Source organism: Pan troglodytes, chromosome 18 (assembly GCF_028858775.2).
Source record: "Pan troglodytes isolate AG18354 chromosome 18, NHGRI_mPanTro3-v2.0_pri, whole genome shotgun sequence".
Classification (NCBI taxonomy): domain Eukaryota; kingdom Metazoa; phylum Chordata; class Mammalia; order Primates; family Hominidae; genus Pan; species Pan troglodytes.
Window position 1 is genome coordinate 53,840,393 of NC_072416.2, and position 21,531 is coordinate 53,861,923.

The 21,531-nt window shown below is 43.0% G+C and overlaps 1 protein-coding gene across 4 annotated transcripts in view; it reads right to left on the bottom strand.

The window, feature by feature from the left end:
- Positions 1-6,760: 6,760 nt before the first annotated feature.
- The window catches only part of CES5A (carboxylesterase 5A), a 29,157-nt gene continuing 14,386 nt past the window's right edge, over positions 6,761-21,531 (bottom strand). For 2 of the 4 annotated variants that reach the window (XM_016929866.3, XM_016929869.3), the window contains 6 exons: positions 20,102-20,242; positions 16,932-17,000; positions 13,419-13,566; positions 10,161-10,310; positions 7,312-7,384; positions 6,761-7,226 (listed from right to left, as the gene is read on the bottom strand). In XM_016929866.3, the coding sequence (XP_016785355.2) occupies positions 7,088-7,226; positions 7,312-7,384; positions 10,161-10,310; positions 13,419-13,566; positions 16,932-17,000; positions 20,102-20,242 (720 nt within the window). In that variant the 3' untranslated portion in view covers positions 6,761-7,087. The remainder of the gene's footprint in view (positions 7,227-7,311; positions 7,385-10,160; positions 10,311-13,418; positions 13,567-16,931; positions 17,001-20,101; positions 20,243-21,531) is intronic. The other 2 variants (XM_016929868.3, XM_016929867.4) reach the window with 2 other exon arrangements.

The following is a 21,531-nucleotide window of genomic DNA, read 5'->3' on the forward strand; positions in this document are numbered from 1 at the left end:
AAATGACATAAGCTTCTCCAAAAAGCTGGACTGCACAAAGGTCTGCCCAAATCTCAGGATCTACTGGTGTTGGCCCTGTGTTCTCACTTTAGAAGGTCATGCAAGGGACAAAATCTCTAGAATCCTTCGTGGGCTGGGTCACAGCTGAGATGGGAAGGTTGTAGTCCTCTGAAACTTCCCACATAGCTGTACTTCTCTGGAGGCCAGGACCATATCGGGGTGGGTACAGTCCACAATCCCCCTCCATCCCACCAATCAGGTTCCAAGGGGTCTTCACATCCACAAAATACCATTTTCCCAGATGAATAGCACACACACCAAGACATGCAAATTCAAACCAGATATCCAAATGGCACTTATTGAATTTGCAAAGAGTTTTACCACTATTCTTTTGGCGGTAGTGCCTAGTGGCAACAATATAGAAAACAAGGAACTTTCACCACTCATGTGAGAGATCAATTAGTTCAAGCTTTCTTGGGGGCAATTTGGCAAAATCTATCCTAACATTTCAAAAAGGCATCCCTTCTGCCCCAGCTATATTTTATTAACCATGTTCTTTATTTTCTCCATTCTGACACTTTGACATGCAGGGCTTTGCTCCTAGAGGGACTGCTCCTCCCATGGTTAGCCAATTGCTAGAGATATAAGCCACTTGTCTCTTAGTGTGCCTTCATACATAAACTCACCGATCCAGAGCCCACATCCCCAACCACCTCCTTTATGGGGCTCTCCCACTCTGAACTAATAACCTCGCACCCTAATCACCCCAGAGCTAGGTACCAGATGGAACAGCCCCAATGCTGCAGAGCCCCCTGAAATTGTTCAAACTAACCACTCCTAAACCTGCTCACCCTGCCTCACCTCTTCCTTCCCAGGGAAACCACAGGAACACCTTTTGCCACATCCCCATCACCACCACCTTCTGATGGACTCCAGCGTTGTCTGTGCAGCCTCCTGCTCCCATGGCATGGAGTGCCCCCTTGTCTTGTCTTGGGATCTGTGAGTAACAAGCTACTTATTCTTTCTTTCTTTTCTTTCTTTCTTTTCTTTTCTTTCTTTTTTTTTTTTTTTTTTTGAGACAGAGTCTCGCTCTGTTGCCCAGCCTGGAGTGCAATGGCACAATCTCGGCTCACTGCAACCTCTGTCTCCCAGGTTCAAGTGATTCTCCTTCCTCAGGCTCCCGAGTAGCTGGGATTATAGGCACCCACCACCAGCCTTTTTTTTTTTTTTTTTTTTTTTTTGTATTTTTAGTAGAGACAGGGTTTCACCATGTTGGTCAGGCTGGTCTCGAACTCCTGACCTCAGGTAATCCATCCACCTTGGCCTCCCAAAGTGCTGGGATTATAGATGTGGGCCAGCATGCCCAGCCCAAATTACTTTTTCAATGGCTGACATCTGATCAGTGGGCCTGCCATATCTAAATAATGATAAAACCTTTATTTTAAAGCACTATTCTCTAGGAATAATTCTGAATGAGCTCAAAGATATATGTATCAGGTGGTCACCTCAGTGAAGTTGACAATGGTACAAAATAGGAAATCATTCGAATGGCTAACAATAGTAGACAGTTAAATAATTTATTGAGTATTATACTATGGGATGCAATGTAGCTGTCAGAAAGGTAGAAAAAATTGTTTTTAAATGTTTGTGTAAAGGAAAAACGGTTTACCACTTCCTGTGAAAGAAGAGGGATCCAAAATTTTTTATTTCCCCCCTCCAATTATCCTAAAAAAAACAGTGAAATAAAGTTTTTAAAGCTACAAACCCACATTGACAAACTGTGAAAAGAAATAACAGCATTTTGGACACTGAGAGGCCAACAGAATGACGATAACTAGTTTTAGAATAGAAAAAGGAGACGTTAACTCATGGAGAGAAAGACACCACCATGCACCTATGCAATCAGAATAGAGACAGAAAAGACTCTCTGGGTTTAGGGGTATTGGATACCTGTAAAAGTTGGGGTGTAGGTAACCCCCACTTATGCCCATGGGGAGTGCACCTCTCCCCTTTGAGCTCCACCCCAAGGCCAAAGTTTCCTGGAGGCTCTTTGCCTCTGCCACTCCTAGAACTGGGCTGACCCCAGGAACTCCAACCACCTAATTACAACAGAATATCAGAAGGTCCTTGCCAGATGTCAACATAAGATGATTTCTGCCCAGAGATCTGAGTGTCAAAAGGAAGAAGTTTCCCAAAGCTCATGTAATGGCTGCAGTAATGATGACTCTTGATGAAGTCAATGCCTGGCCACCAAACAAGCTCTCATGATGGTGGGCAAGTTTGTCCCTGCCTTCATATTACTAATTGGCCATCAACAGTCCATTTTTCCCATTGAATAACTTATTTTCAGAAATGTGCTTCTATAACTCAATTGTTGCATGCAGTGAAACTAATGGAGGAATTATATAGTGATGAATAAGAATCAAAGTGTACCAATCCTTCTAAAAATACCGAAGGTATCAGCCAGAGTTCTGTTCTCTCACATGGAAAGTTCAGGAGGTAAATAGAGCTTGAAACACAATTACATAAATAAATGTAATAAATGAAATAAATAGATTAGATAGACAATAGATAGATGATAGATAATTGATAGATGATAGATAATAGATAGGTAGGTAGGTAGGTAGATAGGTAGATAGATAGACAGACAGACAGACAGACAGATAGATAGATAGATATTTTATGGCATTATCTTCCTATAAAGAGAGAAGTCTGTTTCCTAAAGGTCAAGGTAGAAAAGCTGTCCTCCAGGCACCCACAGTGTGCTCCAGCAACCTTGCCAACACCAGCCCTGCTGCCCGTGGGCTGGCCCCCCTGCCATCACTGCTCAGGGTCACACTTCCACCATGCTGTGGCTGGCCATCCCCCTTCCTACCCATCCTTTAATTTCAGACTTGAGCTCCACCCCATTCATGGAGCACAGCGAGCTCTTTGCAATGAATTTCCTTGTATTTTGAGACAATCAAGCGGCAAGGTAGGTTTTTTTCTCCCCAGCCCTTCCCGTCCTTGGGAATAATGAGGCACACTCTCGATACAAACTTTTAGCAGAGCATACGGGGCAGGACTGAGTGAGATCTGTCCCTGCTGGGGGAAGGGAGGCTCATCTTGTACATGCATTACCTGGGGCAGCACCAGGTGGGGCAGCTACCCAGGTGCAGGGCCTGAGCCCGCTTCCCACCCTCCCCTGCAGCTCTGCCCAGGGGGAATCTGGACTGAGTTGGTCCAAGGAGAGGAAATCCCTTATGTCCCTCTGAGGTAGGCTCCTGGAGACTTAATGGGAAAGTCCAGGAAGTGGAAAAGTGAAAAACTGCTGGCTCCAACCTCTGTTCTGCTAGTGAGTTTAGTCTTTTCAGTCAGACTTTTCATGGAGTGGATTCTACCTTTTCCTCTTTCCAAATGTTACAGATGGAATGGATAACATTATATTGTGTTGGCTTGTATATAATTTAACTATTTGGCATGGTCTTATTGTCAGTCCAAATTCTGCGATGTCACACCACCAGCATCTCAGGAGCCTCAGAATAGAGGGAAGCGTTTTTCCTTTGTGATAATGCTGCCCTCTACTGGACATCAGGAAATTCACAGGTGAAGACCGATGTAGTTTGTCCCTAAAGTTTTGCTTTGATTTAATTTAATGGATAGGGTTCAAGATTGTTTAAAAAAAGGGGGAGAGTGGGGAGGGGGAGGCAGTGGGTCCTGGAAAAGTAAATTGTTTATTTTACAATAAGAAAGTGGTTAAATATTTTATTTTTTTTACAATGGTGGAAAATTAGAAGTGATTGTGAAAATGATGTGTACCTGTCTTGCTGGTGAGTAGGATGTGATTTGGCACTTTAGGAAAGTGAATTTGTAGAACTCAAAAATATGGACTTATAAAGGGCATGGCCGTTGACCCAGTCCATCTTATGCAAATCTGGATGCCATAAATAATATTTAAAAGTAAAAATACTGGGGTGGAGGTTGCAGTGAGCAGAGATCGCGCCACTACACTCCAGCCTGGGCGAAAGAGTGAGACTCTGTCTCAAAACAAACAAAAAAAAGAAGTCATTCCCAATGTTGCTCATCAAATTATGACCATAAATATCCAGGATAAGACTAATGGCTAAAGAAACTGTGACACATCAACACCAGGCAGAAAATAAAGCAGATATTTTTTGTTGTTTTGGAGAGCCTCTAGGAACTTGAAAAATACATATGCCACACTCTTAAGACCCAGTGGTTCTTAATCGGGATGTTCATTAAAATGCCAGAAAACTGAAAATACTTCTAGGTCCCATCCAAGGAGATTTTGCTTCCGATTGACTGGCTAGTGGCCTGGCCATTGGTATTTTGGAAAAACCCTCCAAGTGATTATTTTACTTACATTCCAGGTAGAAAACTCTAAATTAAAGGGGAAAAAAACAAACACCAAGTGGCATTTAAATAAATGTCAACTTTAACTCCACAAAGCATCTGATTGCATGTGGACAGAAAGAGAAGGAAAGAGGGCCCTATATCTGGATAACTTAGAAATGTGCTCCCCCTAGCAAGATATCTACCGAAATTAGAAACACATTTGAGGATGCTGGCACTGCGAGCAATATATAAATGATGCGTGTAATGTCATTTAATATGATCGTATTTTTAAAAATGAGTTGAGTGGTGTTTTCTAGCTGTTAGTTTTTCCAAATATCAATATAGAAATTAGTCTTCTGCAGCTGCAGAGGCAATTCAGTTTCCAGCTTGCTTTCACGGCCTAGAGCCATAAAGTGGCCCAGAGCATCTCTGATCCACCCCTCCCACAACCACCTAATCCAGAGACAACCGAATGCTTTGGACCATCTGATGAGAGAGGTAGCTGCATGGCAGTAAGAGTCCTGCTCTGAGGTGACAAGAGCCTTAAGGCCTGGTTTTGACTTACTGCTAACTTGCTCACACTGCATACTTGCTGAGTGATCTTGGGTGAATCGTTTCACCTCTCTGAGGTTCACTATGAAATGAGAGGTCAAGGGTCCAAACTTAAACACCTTCAGAGGTTGGGTAATATCAGTGAGTAAAATAGACCAGGCACAGCACAAAGGGGTATGGTGTGGACTGTGGCACGTTGAGAACTTATGCCTCTGTAAAGGGGGCAGCCACCACTCAGTTCCTGCAGATTACTCTATCTTTGCTGAGGACAGTTGCACAGATAGTGCACTGCAGAAGGGTAACACTTTAGAGAAGGTGTCATTTGCATCATAAATGCAGATATTTATCCATGGCAGTTTCCTGGAAGATGTCTGTAGAAGGTTTTGAGGAAGGGGCACCTTGTAATTTGCATAAAAGGTTGTATGGACCGCCAGAAGTGCTGGTTATCATGTGGGAATGCAGCTCTGTAACAGTATCTTCTGGGTTTTCTTGTTATTGTTGTTTCCTGAAGAAGCTGGAAATATGGCATTTAATGTGAAATTTTCCTAATTTAAAATTTGCTGGCAACAAATTCCAAAACATGTTTAACATTGTGTGGGCCAAACGAAACACTTCAGGGGGTCTGATTCGGGCACTGAGTTGGAGATATCTAACCCAGATGAGTTACTGGCATCTCAGAAACCCTCCTATTGTATGCATCTTATGTAATCTTGAAGCAATCAGGAAGAAAAACTAATTACCCTGGTGAATTATATGGATATAATATGGATTATGTGGCTATACAAAGTAAGAGTGCATCCTTTGAATGATGGTATTTAACATTCTCCCTACCCTGTGACTAACTTTGATTTGTCCTTTCTTAATGTGAATGCTATTTCTCCAGAGAGAGCCTCCTAAGACTTTAATCTCACTTAGGTTCCCTCCGTTACACTTTCTTGAAAACACCTTATTCTCCTGAGTAACACCTATCAAAGTTACAGTATGAGATATCCACTGGCGTGAATGTTTGCTTAATGTCTGTTTGCTCACTCTTTGGTAGCAGCCATGTTTTGTTCACTGCTATATCCCTAGTGGGGATACGCCTGGTATATATCAGATGCTCAGTGTACATTTATTTTTTATGTTTTTATTATTATTATCTTAACTTTTTTTTTTTTTCTGAGAAGGATTCTCGCTCTGTCACCCAGTCTGGAGTACAGTGGTGTGGCCTCTGCTCCCTGCAACCTCCACCTCCCGGGTTCAAGTGATTCTCCCACCTCAGCCTCCCGAGTAGCTGGGACTACAGGCACACGCCACCAAGACCGGCTAATTTTTGTATTTTTTAAGTAGAGACGGGGTTTCACCATGTTGGCCAAGCTGGTCTTGAACTCCTGACCTTAAGTGATCCACCTGCCTCAGCCTCCCAAACTGCTGGGATTACAGCCATGAGCCACCCTGCCCAGCCAGTGTAGATTTATTGAATGACAGATTCATCTCGACCCCACCAGGGAAGCTTCATTTCTTCTTGGCATTGCTGATCTGACCCTTGATGCCTAGAATTTTACTTCTAGGTTTTTTATTCGGGATGATGGCAGCTTTCCATGGCTGAGGATACCCTGTCACCCACACATCTCTCTGAGCCAGAGAAGAGACCCAGCTCAAACCCGTGACATCCAAGACATCCATACTTGGCTTGCAGCTGAAGCCCCAAAGGGTTGGGGTTAGGGGACTTGCATTTTGGGTAACATACACAGACACCTTCTCTGATAGAAAGTGGGTGCTAGGGACATGGGGAGTGTTATCAGCACAGAATTAAATTCTGCCCCCTTATACCTATTTTACATTCTGATTTTATTTCATATGAGTTACAAAACCATTATTATGACAACTAATAGGCCAGCCCTCTTCCAAATTTATTGAAGAAATCTTGTTGCCTTCCAAGACAAATTGCACTTTTTGATGTTGAAAAGAATTCTGTAAGGATCATTCCTAAGTCCATAAAATATCAGCGAAAGCAGCTTGTTTTGCAAAGATCCCCATAGAAAGCAGCTGAGCTCAGAAAGAAGCTAATGATTGCGGGAGAAATTATAGGAGGAGAAGGGAAACCAAAATCACAGAAAGATAACTTCTCAAGGAGCACAAGAGAAAAAGAAAGGCTGGAGGAGAGAGAGGAAAGTTAAGGAAGAAAGAGGACTGTGGAGCGTGTCGGAGGCAGACAGGATCAGGGGATGGTTCTGGTCCAAAACTCCACCCGCGGTTCTTTGAGTCTCTGTCCGAGGCTCATGTTCAAGTCCAGCTGCAGGTACTGCTCAGTCAGATTATAAGCTGGCCACAGAGACAGGTCGTTCCCATTAGGATTCCTGGAAGGGAGAGCAGAAACAGGGGTGAGATTTTCCTCCTCACACCCCAGGCCTTGGCATGGGGGAGACCGGGAGGTTTACTTACCCGGTTCGAGCAAAGGTAGCCCAGTATTTCATCATCTTCCGGCTCAGTAACTTGTCCTCCTCCGTGGCTCCTTCTGAAGGAGATAATCACAAAATGCTGCTGCTCTGGGTGAGGCTCGGGAAGCCCCGGGTGCCTTGTATTTGATGAATCCTTTTCACACCCCTCCTCCCACTGGAAACTTACAAGCCTACCAAGTCACTGTACCCATTTTATACATGCAGATACTGAGGCTCAGAGCAACCGGGACCTGTCCAAGGAACTGTGGCTTCCGAATGGTGGAAGCTGAACACACATCTTCCCTGTCCACCCCGTGTTCCTGCAGCCAGTCCCATGAGGCTGCAGGTTCCCTGGGGACACAGACCAGCTTGCTCCCATTCCCTGGGGACACAGACCAGCTTGCTCCCTCTCTCTGTCTCTTTCTGTTTTCTCCTCTGTCTCTCTTCCTTCTCTCCATCCTCTCTTCCTTCTCTCTTCCCTCTTTTTCTTCTCTCTCTCCCTCTCTCTCCCCTCTCTCTTCCTTCCCTCTCTCTCTTCCTTCCCTCTCCCCTCTCTCCCTTCTCTCTTTCTTCCCTCTCTCTGTTCCTTCTCTCCCTGTCTTCCCTCTCTCTTGCTTCTCTCTTTTCCTTCTCTCTCTCCCTCCACACACAATTTTACAATTAATTTTTGTATTTCTTTAATAAAAAGTAGAAAATCCAAAATGCAGAAAGAGATCTAATATCCAATGAAAATGTTTCCCTTTCATCTCTTCCCTGCAGATGCCCAGTGACGAGCCTCAGAGGCACTTTCCCAAAGACAGGCTCTGCAGGTACCAGGGTATAAGCAGACACCTTTCTACACATCTGGCAGGAGACTGGACACATATTCTACATATTGCTCTTTTTATTAAAATTGATCTCATATATAGGACTTGTCACCTATCAAACTGCCATTTGTTGTTCTATAAGCATGTAATATATAAAAACATTTATATGCAATTATATATAAATATATAATGTATATGTCATATTTCCGATCTTTTGCTGGTAAAAGCAATATTTTAGTGTGCATATATACTTTTGCACATGTGGAAGTATAATTACACAAAAACTCTAGAAGTAGAATTGCCAGGCTAAAAACTACATGCGTTTTAATCTATGTTATTTATTTTTATAAAGATGGAGTCTCACTCTGTCACCCAGGCTGGAGTGCAGTGGCACGATCATAGCTCACAGCAGCTTCCAACTCCTGGGCTCAAGCAATTCTTCCTGCCTCAGCCTCCCAAAGTGATGGCATTGTAGGCATGAGCCACCACACCTGGCTAAGACTACATGCATTTTTTTTTTATTTTGTAAAAATAAAAACAATTTTTGAGACAGGTGTCTCACTCTGTTGCCCAGACTGGAGTTCAGGGCCATGATCACAGCTCACCGCAGCCTCAAACTCGGGCTCAAGTGATCCTCCCACCTCAGCCTCCTGAGTAGCTGGGACTACAGGTGTGTGCCACCATGCTTGGCTAATTTTGTTTTTTATTATTATTATTATTTTGTAGAGAGGGGGTCTTACTATGTTGCCCAAACTGGTCTGGAACTCCTGGACTCAAGCAATCCTCCCGCCTCAGACTCCCAAAGTGCTGGGATTACAGGTGTGAGCCACCATGCCCGGCCTTACATGCATTTTAAATGTTGATAGACTTCTCTATTAATGTATAAAATTGTTTCTCACACCTGCTTGAATACATTATTTTAAGTGTTTTGTTTTTTTCAACCTTGATTGATGAAAAATAATTCCTTGCTAAGGATGGTCTGCAGTTTTCTTGTTATGAGGGAGGTTGAATGGATGTTCGTATGTTTAGAAGCCACTTGTGTTTTCTTTTCCATGAACTGTCTGTTTCTATCTGTTACCCAGTTTTCAATTAGGTTATTCTTTTCTTATTAATTTTAGGAGCTCTTTAGACATCAAGGAATTTAACCTTTTGATACATATGTTGTTGACTTTTTCCAGTTTAGGGAGTCCATGTGCCATTACATAGTATGGGCTCAGGAATGGTTGCTGAGAAATAACAGTGACATTTATTAGGTATTCACTCTTACTTTATGGGGCTTATTTTATTTAATCCTTATGACAACCTAGGAGGAAGTTCTTTATTATCTGTGTTGTGAGGATGAAAAACTGAAATAATGAATAAACCACAGTGCACAAATACACTCTATATGGAACGTTCTGTCCTCTTTGTCAAGAGGCCAGTGTGAATAAGTTAAGAGCCTGCATTGTGTAATGTTTCTAACTAAACATTTTAGTGGTAACTCCTGTGTGTAATCTTCCCTGTAATTTTTTTCTATTGATAACCTCATCTGATTGGTTTATTTTAGGCACCAAATATGTCATAAACTTAAGAATAAATGAGCTAACATCACAAGTAACATTTCACAAGCATTTACAAAGCTCTTCTGGGTGCAGACCACTTTGAGCTGGAATTATGAAAAACATGGTCCTTGCCTCTTAAAGCCTCAGGTTGTGGCCTCATGGGATTTCTGGGAAGGGGAGGGAGGGTAAGACCAGTGGTCAAAGAAAAGGAAGAAAATGGTTCTAGTATATTTAAAAATATATATATTTAGATTGCTTGAGTGCCCTGAAGTGGCCAAACCTGTAGGTTTCAGTACAAAGAGAAGCCCTCATCAAGCAACTGTCATGGCACTTTTTCATCCTGGCTTCTAAAAATGGAAGGGAGGGCATTTTCCAGAGAAAGGTTGTGTCCGCCTATAAACCACAGAGGTAATTAAATGCCAACCCCGAAGTCCTCCAGGCGCTTGCATCGTGGTGGGGTAAGCAAGGGGCTTCATGTGAACTCTGGGAAGTGACCAGTCCCTTACCGAACATAACAATGTCACCCTTCAGGAAGGCACCACCGAACACAAAGCGGACTTCATCAGCGTGGTCAGCTTTGACAAAAGCTGGCTTCGTGTCTTCAAAGCACTGAGGCCGGTGCCGAAACTCATAGAAGTAGACAGGTGCACCAGCATCTGACAAAAGGTCAGGGAAGGTCAAGCATGCATGCAGCACGGAGCAGGGGGCTGGCTCTGTGTCCCCACCTATCAAGTCTTGGATGTATAGACCCAGGGGTGGGACAGCTCAGAGACAGCTCACTTCCCCCTTCCTCATTTGAGGCTGGAATTTCCTGCTACAGCAGTGCTCATATCCCTAGTGATGAAGAGCTCATGTCTGAGAAGGCAGTAGTTCTGCTTCTCAAAAGAAGTCCTCTATATTCAACCAAGATCTACTTTGTTGGGACTTTCTCTCAAAGTTCAAGTCTTTTACCCATTATTGGAAAATACTTTCTTTTCATTACTGAACTGTAAGGGTTCTTCTATTCTGGATATGATTATTTTGTCAAATAATTGTACTATGAATATTTTCTTTCAGTCTGTGGTCTGCCTTCTCATTTCCTTAACGATATTTTTAAAGCAAAATGTACATAAGTGAAATCTGCCACTTTAACCATTTTAAAGTATATAATTCAGCGGTTTTTAGTACATTTAGGATGTTGTGCAACTATCACCACTATTTAGGTCCAGAACATTTTCATCACCCCAAACAGAAACCTCAGACCCATTTAGCAGCCACTCCCCATTGGCCCCACTTCTCAGCTTCTGGAAAACACAATTCTACTTTCTGTGTCTATGGCTTTGCCTAATCTGAACATTTCGTATAAATGGGATCATACAACATGTGGCCCTTTGTGCCTGACTTCTTTCACTTAGCAAAATGTTTACAAGGCTCATCTGTGTTGTAGCATCCATCCGTATTTCATTTCTTTTTATGGCAAAATGATAATCCATTGTAAGTATATACTGAATTTTGTTTATGGATTCATCAGTTGATGAACATTTGGGTTTTAACCATTTTGGCCTATAATGAACAAGGGTGCTATGAACATTCATATACAATTTTTGTTTGAACATCAGTTTTCAGTTATCTTGAGTATATCCCTAGGACTGGATTTGCTAGGTTATATGGAAACTCTATGTTTACCTTTTTGAGGAACAGCCACAACTTTTTTCCACAGTGGCTGCACTGTTTTATGTCCCCAGCAGCAGTGTATGAGAGTTTTGGTTTCTCTATATCCTTCACACTTGTTCTTACTCCTTTTCTTTTTAAAAAAAATTATAGCCACCCTAGTATATGACACATGCAAAAGAATAAAGGTAGATTCTTCCCTCATAGTATATAGAAAAACTAACTCAAAATGGATCAAAGACCTAAATGTAAAACTAAAACTGTAAACCTCTTATAAGAAAATATAGTGGTAAATTTCCATACCCTTGAATTTGGCAGTGGATTCTTATATATGACACCAAAACCACAACCAACAAAAAAGTGGATGAATTCTATTTCATCAAAATTAAAAACTACTGTGCAACTTTTGTACATTATCAACAGAGTAAGAAGGCAACCCGGCAACCCACAGAATGGGAGAAAATATTTGCAAGTCATATATCTCATAAGGGATTAATTTCCACAATATATAAGGAACTCTTAAAACTCAGCAACAAAAAACAACTCAATTCAAAAATGGGCAAGGGTCTTAAACGTTTCTCCAAAAACATATATACAAATGTCCAATAAGCACATGAAAAGATGCTCAACATCTCTAATAATTAGGAAAATGGAAATGAAAACCATAATGAGATATTATTTCAAACCCATTAGAATAGTCATTATTTAAAAAACAACAACAACAGAAAATAACAAATGTTGGTCAAGATGTCAAGAAATTGCAACCCTTGTGCATTGCTGGTAGTAATGTGAAATGGTGCAGACACAGTGGAGAACAACATGGCAGTTCTTCAAAGAAATTAAACATAGAATTACAGATGATCCAGAAATTCTACCTCTGGCATATACCTCAAATAACTGAAAACAGGGACTTGAACAGATATTTCTACAACTATGTTCATTGCGGCATTATAGCCAATAGGCAAATGTAGCCAATAGTCAATTGTTCCTTGCACAATAGCTGAATGGTGGAAACAATGCAAATGTCCATTAATGAATAAATGGATAAACAAAATGTGATATATACATACAATGGAACATTAGTCAGCCTTAAAAAAGGAGGAAATTCTGATGTATAGTACAGCATATAGGAATCCTGAGACCTTATGCTATGTGAAATAAGCCAGACAAAAGGACAAATATTGAATGATTCAACTTACATTGAGTAACTAAAGTCACTAAAGTAACTAGAAAGTCAGTCATAGAGACAGAAAGTAGAATGGTGGTTATTAGGGTCTGGGGGAAGGAGGGGTGGGGAGTTATTTTTAATAGGTACTGATTTTCAGTTTGGGATGATAAAAACGTTCTGAAGATGTATAGCGGTGATGGTTGTACAACAATATGAATGTACTTGATACCATTGTACTATACACTTAAAATGGTTAAAATGGTAAATTTTTTATTAAGCATATTTAACTACAATTTTTAAAATGTAAAAAAGAGTATGCCATTTCATTTATAAATATTTGTGAATTTTCCAGATTTCCTTTTGTTATTGATTTCTAATTTCATTCCCTTGTGGTCGAAGAAGATACTCTGCATGATTTCCATCCTTTTACATTTATTGGGATTTGTTTGGTGATCTAACATATGGTTTATTCTGGAAGATGTTGCATGTGCACTTGAGAAGAATGTGGAATCTAATGTTATGGGGTGGAGTATTTGGCTGCATTTAAAATAGTTGATTTAAAGTCTATTACTTTAGGAGTTCCATTACTCCTTATAGCTGTAATGTTTGTTCCATTACTACGTATGGCTAAGATGTTGGGGAAGACATTTCTAGAAAGAAAAAATCCTTGGGGACGGCGCCCAGAAAATTATAGGGAGATGAGAATTTTCTACATGGTCCTGAAGAAGGGGAAGAAACAGAAACAACTGATCAACATCCCCAAACTCTGAAAGGCAGGTGAATGATGCAGGTCCCCATGGCATGTTTCCATCCAGACACACCTGGAAATGCCCTCTCCATGAGGGAACAGAGGCAGAGAAGGCAGCCGGTCAGTAGACAACATGGATTTCCGTGGCCACCAGCCTCACTGGGCTGTGGTCCTGGAGCGGGGTGCTCAGATACTCACCTCTGTGATATCGAGCTGTGATCAGTGCAGGGACCACAAAGAACACATCTCCAAGCAAGTCCAGAAGAGTGTCTCGGATTTCAGTCAGGGAGTGCTTGTCATGGAAGTATTCATTAGCCACAAGGTGCAAATACTGAGGCGGGATGTGCTGTAAAAATATCGTAGTCCTAGGAGATCCAGGTCAACCACAATGGCCAACACGTTAAACACTCACCTGTGCAGGTATGATTCTGAATGCTTTACCCACATTGCTTCATTTAACCCACACAGCAACCCTATGATGCAAGTATCAAAACTAGCCCTGTTTCACAGATTAAGAAACTGAGGCTTAGAGAGGTGAAGTGGTTGGGTCCAACTGGAAGAATCATGATTCTTTCACAAGTCTATTTGCATCCAAATCCCATGCTCCTGACCACAGGCTTCTCTCTCATGTCTCAGAATGAGTCACTTCTGGGCAGAACTGGCTGCATCATCGTGGAGCTCAGTGCAAAGTAAAAACATAAATTGCTTGTTCAAAAAATCATTAAGAATTTCAAAATGGTAACAGCGAAGCACTAAACCATATGTAGGACCCTTCTGAGCAACAAGGTCCTCTGTGACTACACAGGCAGAACATCCATGAAACCAGCCCTGCTCCTGGTACCAGTGCTGCCTCCAGCCCTTAGCTATTATCTTACCTAAGCTAGTTGGTCTCTTGGAGCCTCAGTTTCCTCCTCTGTAGGGATGTGGAGGATTATATGAGATGTGAAGAGAAAAGTATGCTGCTTGGCCCAGAGCAGTTCTTTAGTCCTGTTGTTTCCCTTGGGCCCCATTGCTGAGCGCCTTAATAGGACATTCGATGCTTCTCTGACCTGGCACCAACCTGCCTCCCAGGCTTCTCCCTCTCAACTTTCCCTAGGCACTAATGGCAGAGAGTGCATGGTAAATTCCATGAAGATTCAGGGATCTGGTGCTCTAGGAAATGCTGGAAAGGTGTTGCAGCTCAAACCCCTACCACTAAGACAGCAGCCCTTGATGGGTTTCTTTGGAATTTGGAGGCAAGGAAGTGTACACCACATTGGGGAATGCTGCTCAGACTCGTTTATTGGGTCCTCAGGAGGCTGGTGGTTTTTAATCAGGCCAGAGCAAGGGAGGCCTCTGCAGTAGGTCCAGTCTATTGTATAAGGGCCTGGCCTCTTTGGCCATATAGCCAGCAGACTCCATGGTGCTGGTGATGTCCAAGGTGGTTATAGATGCTGTGTGGAATCTCAGGTGAGTCCCCATAGGACAGTCAGCGTGCAAAATCCTAGGGTTCTGGGGTAAGACTATGACTTCTGCATCAGAGAACTACTTACTGTTTAAAAAGCAGCCCCTAGCATGCTACTGTGCCTAGGAGAAACACATGCCCTTCCATTCCTCTTGCACTTTCCCACACAGCCTACTTCCCACTCTACTTGAAATGTCCTTCTGCTCAGTTGTTCCCCTCCCCTAAGGCTTAGATCAATGAGCATCTTCTCCATGAGGCCATCTCCAATCCACCTGAGAATTCCACTGTATAACTTATATCATCAATATCTCTCAAACCTTAGTCCCAATTCATCATCAGACAGCTGCAACTCGTCAAACATCCCTCCACCAAGGGGGCCTGAGGGATATCTGCCTGTAGTGTTTCTTTCTGTTTTCTTTCTTTTTTTTTTTTTTTTTTTTTTTTTTTGAGACGGAGTCTCTCGCTCTGTTGCCCAGGCTAGAGTACAGTGGCGAGATCCTGCAGCTTCAAATTCCCAGGCTCAACAATCCTCCTGCTTGGCCTCCCAAGTAGCTGGCACCACAAATGCACACCACCAGGCCTGGCTAATTTTTTTATTTTTTGTAGAGACAAGGTCTCCCTGTGTTGCCCAGGCTGTTCTTGAACTTCTGAGCTCAAGCAATCCTCCTGTCTTGGCCTCCCAAAGTGCTGGAATTGCAGATGTGAGCCACCATGCCCAGTTTCAGAGGGCTTTTTCTAAAATAGAAATCAAATAATGTCCTTCTTCCTTCTGTTCTCAGTCTTTAGGATGAAGTCTATGTTCATTACATAGCTTACAATAGCTGAAAGCATTCTCTCCTGCTGTAGCCAACCCTCAGCTGATCTCTTCACACCCCTCTGCTCCCAGTTGGTCCTCTTGGTTCTTCCCAGTTTCTCCACCCACCCCTTCCATCACCAGACAAGCTCCATTAATCCTCCAAATCCTTCTCCCCAAGAGAGCCGCCTGTCCCCTCCTGTGGGCACCACAGAGCCTTGGACATCCTTGTGCTTCCTGTGTACTGTATTGAAGTGTCTTGTCATCTCTGTCCACCCCACATTGCACCCCAATGCCCAGGGAAGTGCAGGGGCATGTGGACTCTCACTACACATGTTCCATGGACAAGTGAACAAAATGAACATCGGCACTGAGTCCATACTGAATAAACGTTTATGGAAAAAGAGGAAGATGGAAAAAGGAGAAAAGAAAGGAAGGAAAACAATCCATCTCTATATCCTAGTGTCTAGAGTAAGATCAGATACTGCTAAGTTTGTGCAGTGAATGAATGAATTAGTGATGGAACAATAAATGAGTGAATGAACGAGTAAATGACTGGTCTTGCAGAACCTGGCCTGATATCTGGCTGGTGTGTAGTGAATACAGATCCCCAGTCCCATGTGTGTTTCAGCATTCAGAGCTTTTCAGACTGTAGGTAGATAATGTAGCACCTATGCTGCGTGTTGTGACACAGGCTCAGGGTGGGGGAAACACCCCAACACCCACATTAATGCATCCACAGAGAAACATCTGAATAGTGGGATAAATAAAATGAATAAATGTGTGGGAACAAAAATGACTGATAGCCACAAATCAGTCAAGGTCTGGTTCGGCTGCTGGGTGGGTTACAAAAATTCTCTGGGTTTTTGGAGCTCTTCCAGGTCGGGGATTGTGGATTGGGTTTGTGGGCCTATTGATATAGTTTCGACCTGTGTCCCCCACCAAATCTCGTGTTGAATTGTAATCTCTAATGTTGGAGGCAGGGCCTGATGGGAGGTGATTGGATCGTAGGGGCAGTTTCTCATGAATGGTTAGCACCACCCCTTTGGTGCTGTTCTCATGATAGAGTTCTCACGAGATTTGGTTGTTTAAAAGTGTGTGGCACCTCCTCCCTCTCTCTCTTCCTCCTGCTCTGGCCATGTAAGACGTGCCTTCTTCCCCTTCACCTTCCACCATGATTGTAAGTTTCCTGAGGCCTCCCGAGAAGCTGAGCAGATGCCAGCATCATGCTTCCTGTACAGCCTGCAGCATCATGAGCCAATTAAGCCCCTTTTCTTTATAAATTACCCAGTCTCAGGTATTTCTTAATAGCAGTGCAAGAGTGGACTAATACACCTATGCTTAGTAAAGGTCTATTGAATGACTGAGTGAGTGAGGAGTGTCTGTGCCCTTGGCTTCTCCTGCTGAGTGTGTCCTAGGGCTATCTGTTAAGTGCATGTGTCTCTGGAGTACTGCAGCCTCCCAAGCTACTCACCAGGATGTTTTGTATCAGATGGAGGGCAAGGGACTTGTTGGAGCCACTGAGGATCTCAGGAGCCTCCTTCTGTGGAGAGAAGTGTGCCCTCTGTAAGCCATCTGGTCATCAGAAGGTAAACCCATCTCCCCAAGGGCCTGGGCAGCTGACTTTCACAGGGGAAGTTGGATAAGGAGCCCTCAAGCCCAAGCAGCCACGTGTGGAAGTGGCCTCAGTGTGCTTGTCAGATAGTTAATTTCTTCTCACTTTTGATAAAAGGCAGCTGTTCCTTGTCATTCCACCTGCAGCCTTGTGGGGCCCAAGTGGCCACCTTGTGGGAAGGCTCCCATTATGGGCTTAATTGTGGCCCCCTCAAAATTTACACGTTGAAGCCTTAACCCCTGCAATTCAGAATGTGACTATTTGGAGTTAGTACTTTTAAAGGGGTGATTATGTTAAAATGTGGCTGTTAGAGTGGGTCCTAATCCAATCTGGCTGATGTCCTTATGAGAAAAGAAAGTTTAGACACACAAAGCGGTATCAGCACCTTGATCTCGGACTTCCAGTCCCTAGAACTGTGAGAACATGAATGTCTGTGGTGTAAGCCTCCCAGTCTATGGTATTTTATTATGGCAGCGCTGACTGCCTGAGAGGCCCCAGCTTGGTTTGACACCAAGTTCAAAGAGAAGCCAGAAAATTTCCAAACTGGTGTTTGTTGTTCTCCTTCTAAAGACCTTTGTGGGTGGAGCCACAAAGAAGAGAAGCCACAGTGGGAGGTCAGGCAGTGGCTGAAAACACAGGCTTCCTGAGCTGCCCTCACCAGCTGAGAACTTGGCAAGGGACTCAACTCTTCCTGCCTCAGGCTCCTCATCTGTAAGATGGAGTTTGCAACAAGTACCTCCCGCGAGGGTGGTGATGAGAACTGAGCGAGTTGATATTTGTAAAGCTTTTACAATGGTACTTGGTATGTAGTAAGCGCTTCATGTGATTATTTGTTAAATTACCACTTTCTGGCAAAATTACCACTTTAAAATGTGAGGTGGCAGAAACGCTATCCACTTGACAAATGAATTTTCTTGGTATGTTTTCTGCTGAAAATCTTGGGGTAATGATTCACTAGGGCTGATATCTAAATGAATACTAGGGCAGTATCTGCCTCCTGGAATCTCAGGGAATCCTCAGAGTCATTTAAATTATCCACAAGCATATTTTAACTACTAAAAACCTTATCTGTACATTAAGGAGCTGGGATTTATTTCTTGGGGATTTCCTGTGGCCTCTAACAGCTAGCAAGGGGTTTAACTGCAAATTCACATGGAATTTCAGCACCCACACAGGCTTTTGAACTCTGCAAATTCTGTCACTTGAATAACTCCAATATCTAGCATTTACTGAGCACTGACTATATGCCAGGCTGTTTGATGTATACCTGTGAGGCAGGTGCTAAGATTAGCCTTATTTCACAGATGAAGGAATGGAAGCTCAGAGAGGGTGGGCAACTCCCCTAATATCACACAGCAGGTAAACAGAGAACTCGATATTTAAAGGGAGAGCCTAGGCTGGGTACCAGCCCATGCCTGTAATTCCGGCACTTTGGGAGGCCAAAGCAGGTGGATCACTTGAGGTCAGGAGTTGGAAACCAGCCTGGCCAACATGGTGAAACACTGTCTCCACTGAAAATACAAAAAAAAATTAGCTGGGCATGGTGGTGGGTGCCTGTAATCCCAGCTACTCGATAGGCTGAGCCAGGAGAATCACTTGGACCCAGGAGGTGGAGGTTGCAGTGAGCCAAGATCCACCACTGCACTCCAGCCTCAGCAACAGAGAGAGACTCCAACTCAAAAATTAAATTAGATTAAATTAAATTAAAAAGGCAGAGCCTAAATGCATAAAAATTATACACCCCTGTCTCCTTACTAGCCAGGAGATGTTAGAAAGCCACTTTAGCTGCTCTGAGCCTCAGTTTCTTTAAAATAGGGAAAATCATGCCTGTTTTCAAGTTGTTGCTTGGATGGCCTGTGCTTGGCACTGGAAGGCACTGGGGAACTGGTTACAGTAGTTACAGTGGTGATTGTCATCACTAGCACCTGCCTTCTTCTTTCTAACACACACCCAGAAATCACTGAAAGGCCTTACTTAAGCCATGAACTGTGATTCAGTGGCCTCGTCTGCAACATGAGGACAAAAATCCCTAGTCCCACTTCAAAACATTGCCCTGGAGGTCAAATTAATAATGGCAGAACATGCTTTCACAACTCAATGAACTTGAGACTCTGGTTCTAGACAGCCAACAACTAGCTTTGTAATTTGACAAACCTCTTTATTTCTTAACCCTATTTCCTCCAGCTTAAAATAAGGAGGCCAATCTATATAAATGAGCTTCAACGGTATTAGGAATTTGAAATCTCCACTCCTCTGAGGACAGATGAAAAGTTTATTTCCAATGAAGAGAGTCTTCCTATGCCATGGAATCAAAAAATCATGGGTCTTTCCCAGCACCTGGGCCTCAGCTCAACAATCACTCCCTAGAAGAGCATTTCCTGACCACCTGTTATCCTCCCTAAAGATACCTTCTCTCCTCACTTGTGTCCTTCATACATCCATCACTCTCTGAAGTCATCTTCTCAATCTCGTGTCTTATCTGTCTCTCCCCACCAGAGTGTAAGCTCCCAGAAAGCTCATATGCTCAGTTTTTATAAGCCTCTAATAAATGCTCAGTACATACTTGTTGAAAAAATAAAATGATTTAACAATTTTGCAGCTTATACAACCTTAGCATTCAGGGATGTCAAAATGCCAGAACCAAGGCTGGATGTGAAAAATTTGAAGGACTGAAGTTTTTCAAACCTATCTGAATGTCAGCTCTGAAGTGGTAACTGCATTTTTTGGAAACAATCATTTATAATACTGTTTGAACAAAGACCAAATGGACCCATCCCCTCTTTCCTTTTTATACAGTTGTTTCTTCCACCCTAAACCTCATTACATGAGAAGCAAGGCAGACACTTGCTGTGACTGTCCCGGTCCTCACTTGCCCTCTTTCAGAGAGAGTAAAGGTGATCACTGTGTGCTTGGCTGGTGGGCTCCAGCACTTACAACACCTGATGTCTTCTGTGGAAATGCCCAGCTGTTGAAGCCAAAGCTGCATCACGGTTTGAGGGAGTGGCAGTATGGACAGCCAGAATTCTTACCATAGGCAGCAGGAAGCCACACTCGTGGTTATTGACTCCGATGATGGAAGGAATTGCTTTAAATGCTTTCTGAGACAATAGATCTAGAGGCTCATTAGGAAAGAAAGCACCATCAACCACTCGAGTGAAAGACTTTGTTTTCTGTAATAAGGAAGAAAAAAAATCATCAGCTATCATCAGCTATTTCTGTTCACAAAATCTGCTGCCCCAAATCCTGGCCAAGAAAAGCCAACCCAGTCTAGCACTGGCTTAAATGCACTTAAAAAGTAAAAACAAACACTATGGGCCCAGCTCAATATATCAGTCCCTGGAAGCTCTGCCATGTACTTGGGTGAGGGGGCTAAACTTGTCTGTGCCTTATTTTCTCATCTGCTAAATGGGAATAATAATAATATCTACCAAGAAAAACAGTGGCCTGTTATATGGTTTGGCTGTGTCCCCACCCAAATCTCAAATTATAGCTCCCATAATTCCCACATGTTGTGGCAGGGACCTGGTGAGAGGTAATTGAATCATGGGTGCAGGTCTTTCCCATGCTATTTGCATGATAGTGAATAAATCTCATGAGATCTGATGGTTTTATAAAGGGGAGCTCCCCTGAACAAGCTTTTTTTTTGCCCACCACCATGTAAGATGTGCCTTTGCTCTTCCTTCACCCTCTACCATGATTGTGAGACCTCCCCAGCCATGTGGAACTGTGAGTTTATTAAACCTCTTTCCTTTATAAATTACCCAGTCTCAGGTATGTCTTTATTAGCAGCATGAGAAGAGACTAATACAGCCTAGCCCAGAGATTCTCAAAGTGTGGTTCCTAGACCAGCAGCATCAGCATCATCTGGGAACTTGTTATAAATGCACATTCCAGGCCCACTTCAGGCTCCTCAATAAGAAACTCTGGGGTTGGGGTGTAGCCCAGGAACCTTCTTGTAGCTGGTCCTCCAGGTGATCTTGATGCATGTTCAAGTTTGAGAACCACTGGCCAAATGCAAAGGGAAAAATGGTGGTAGATGAAGTGGTCAGGACTGTAGGGGTTGTAGGAGACTGTAGGTGTCTCCCTGAGACACAGTGCCTTGGACATGCCTGGATATTTTTTGGGTCTCAGAAAGCAACACTCAGCCCTAATCATGGTTTCTTTAGGTTTCTGTTTTGAGATTTGGGTAGAAAGGAGCACATGGAAGAGTTCGACACATCAGGTCCAGGACTTATTATCCATTTCACTGAGTCTAGCATGGCTCAGAGTGGACATTCAGTACACACCACATAACTAGCAAATATTGAAATCTGAAAGATAATGATCTTGTCCATTCAAAGACTGTCATCAAAGGCTCTCAAGATTGGAAGGGACATAAAAGATCACCCGGTCCAATTAACTGTCACTGATTGAAAGTTTGTCAGCAGTCAGCTAGATTTTGCTTGAATACCTGGAGAGG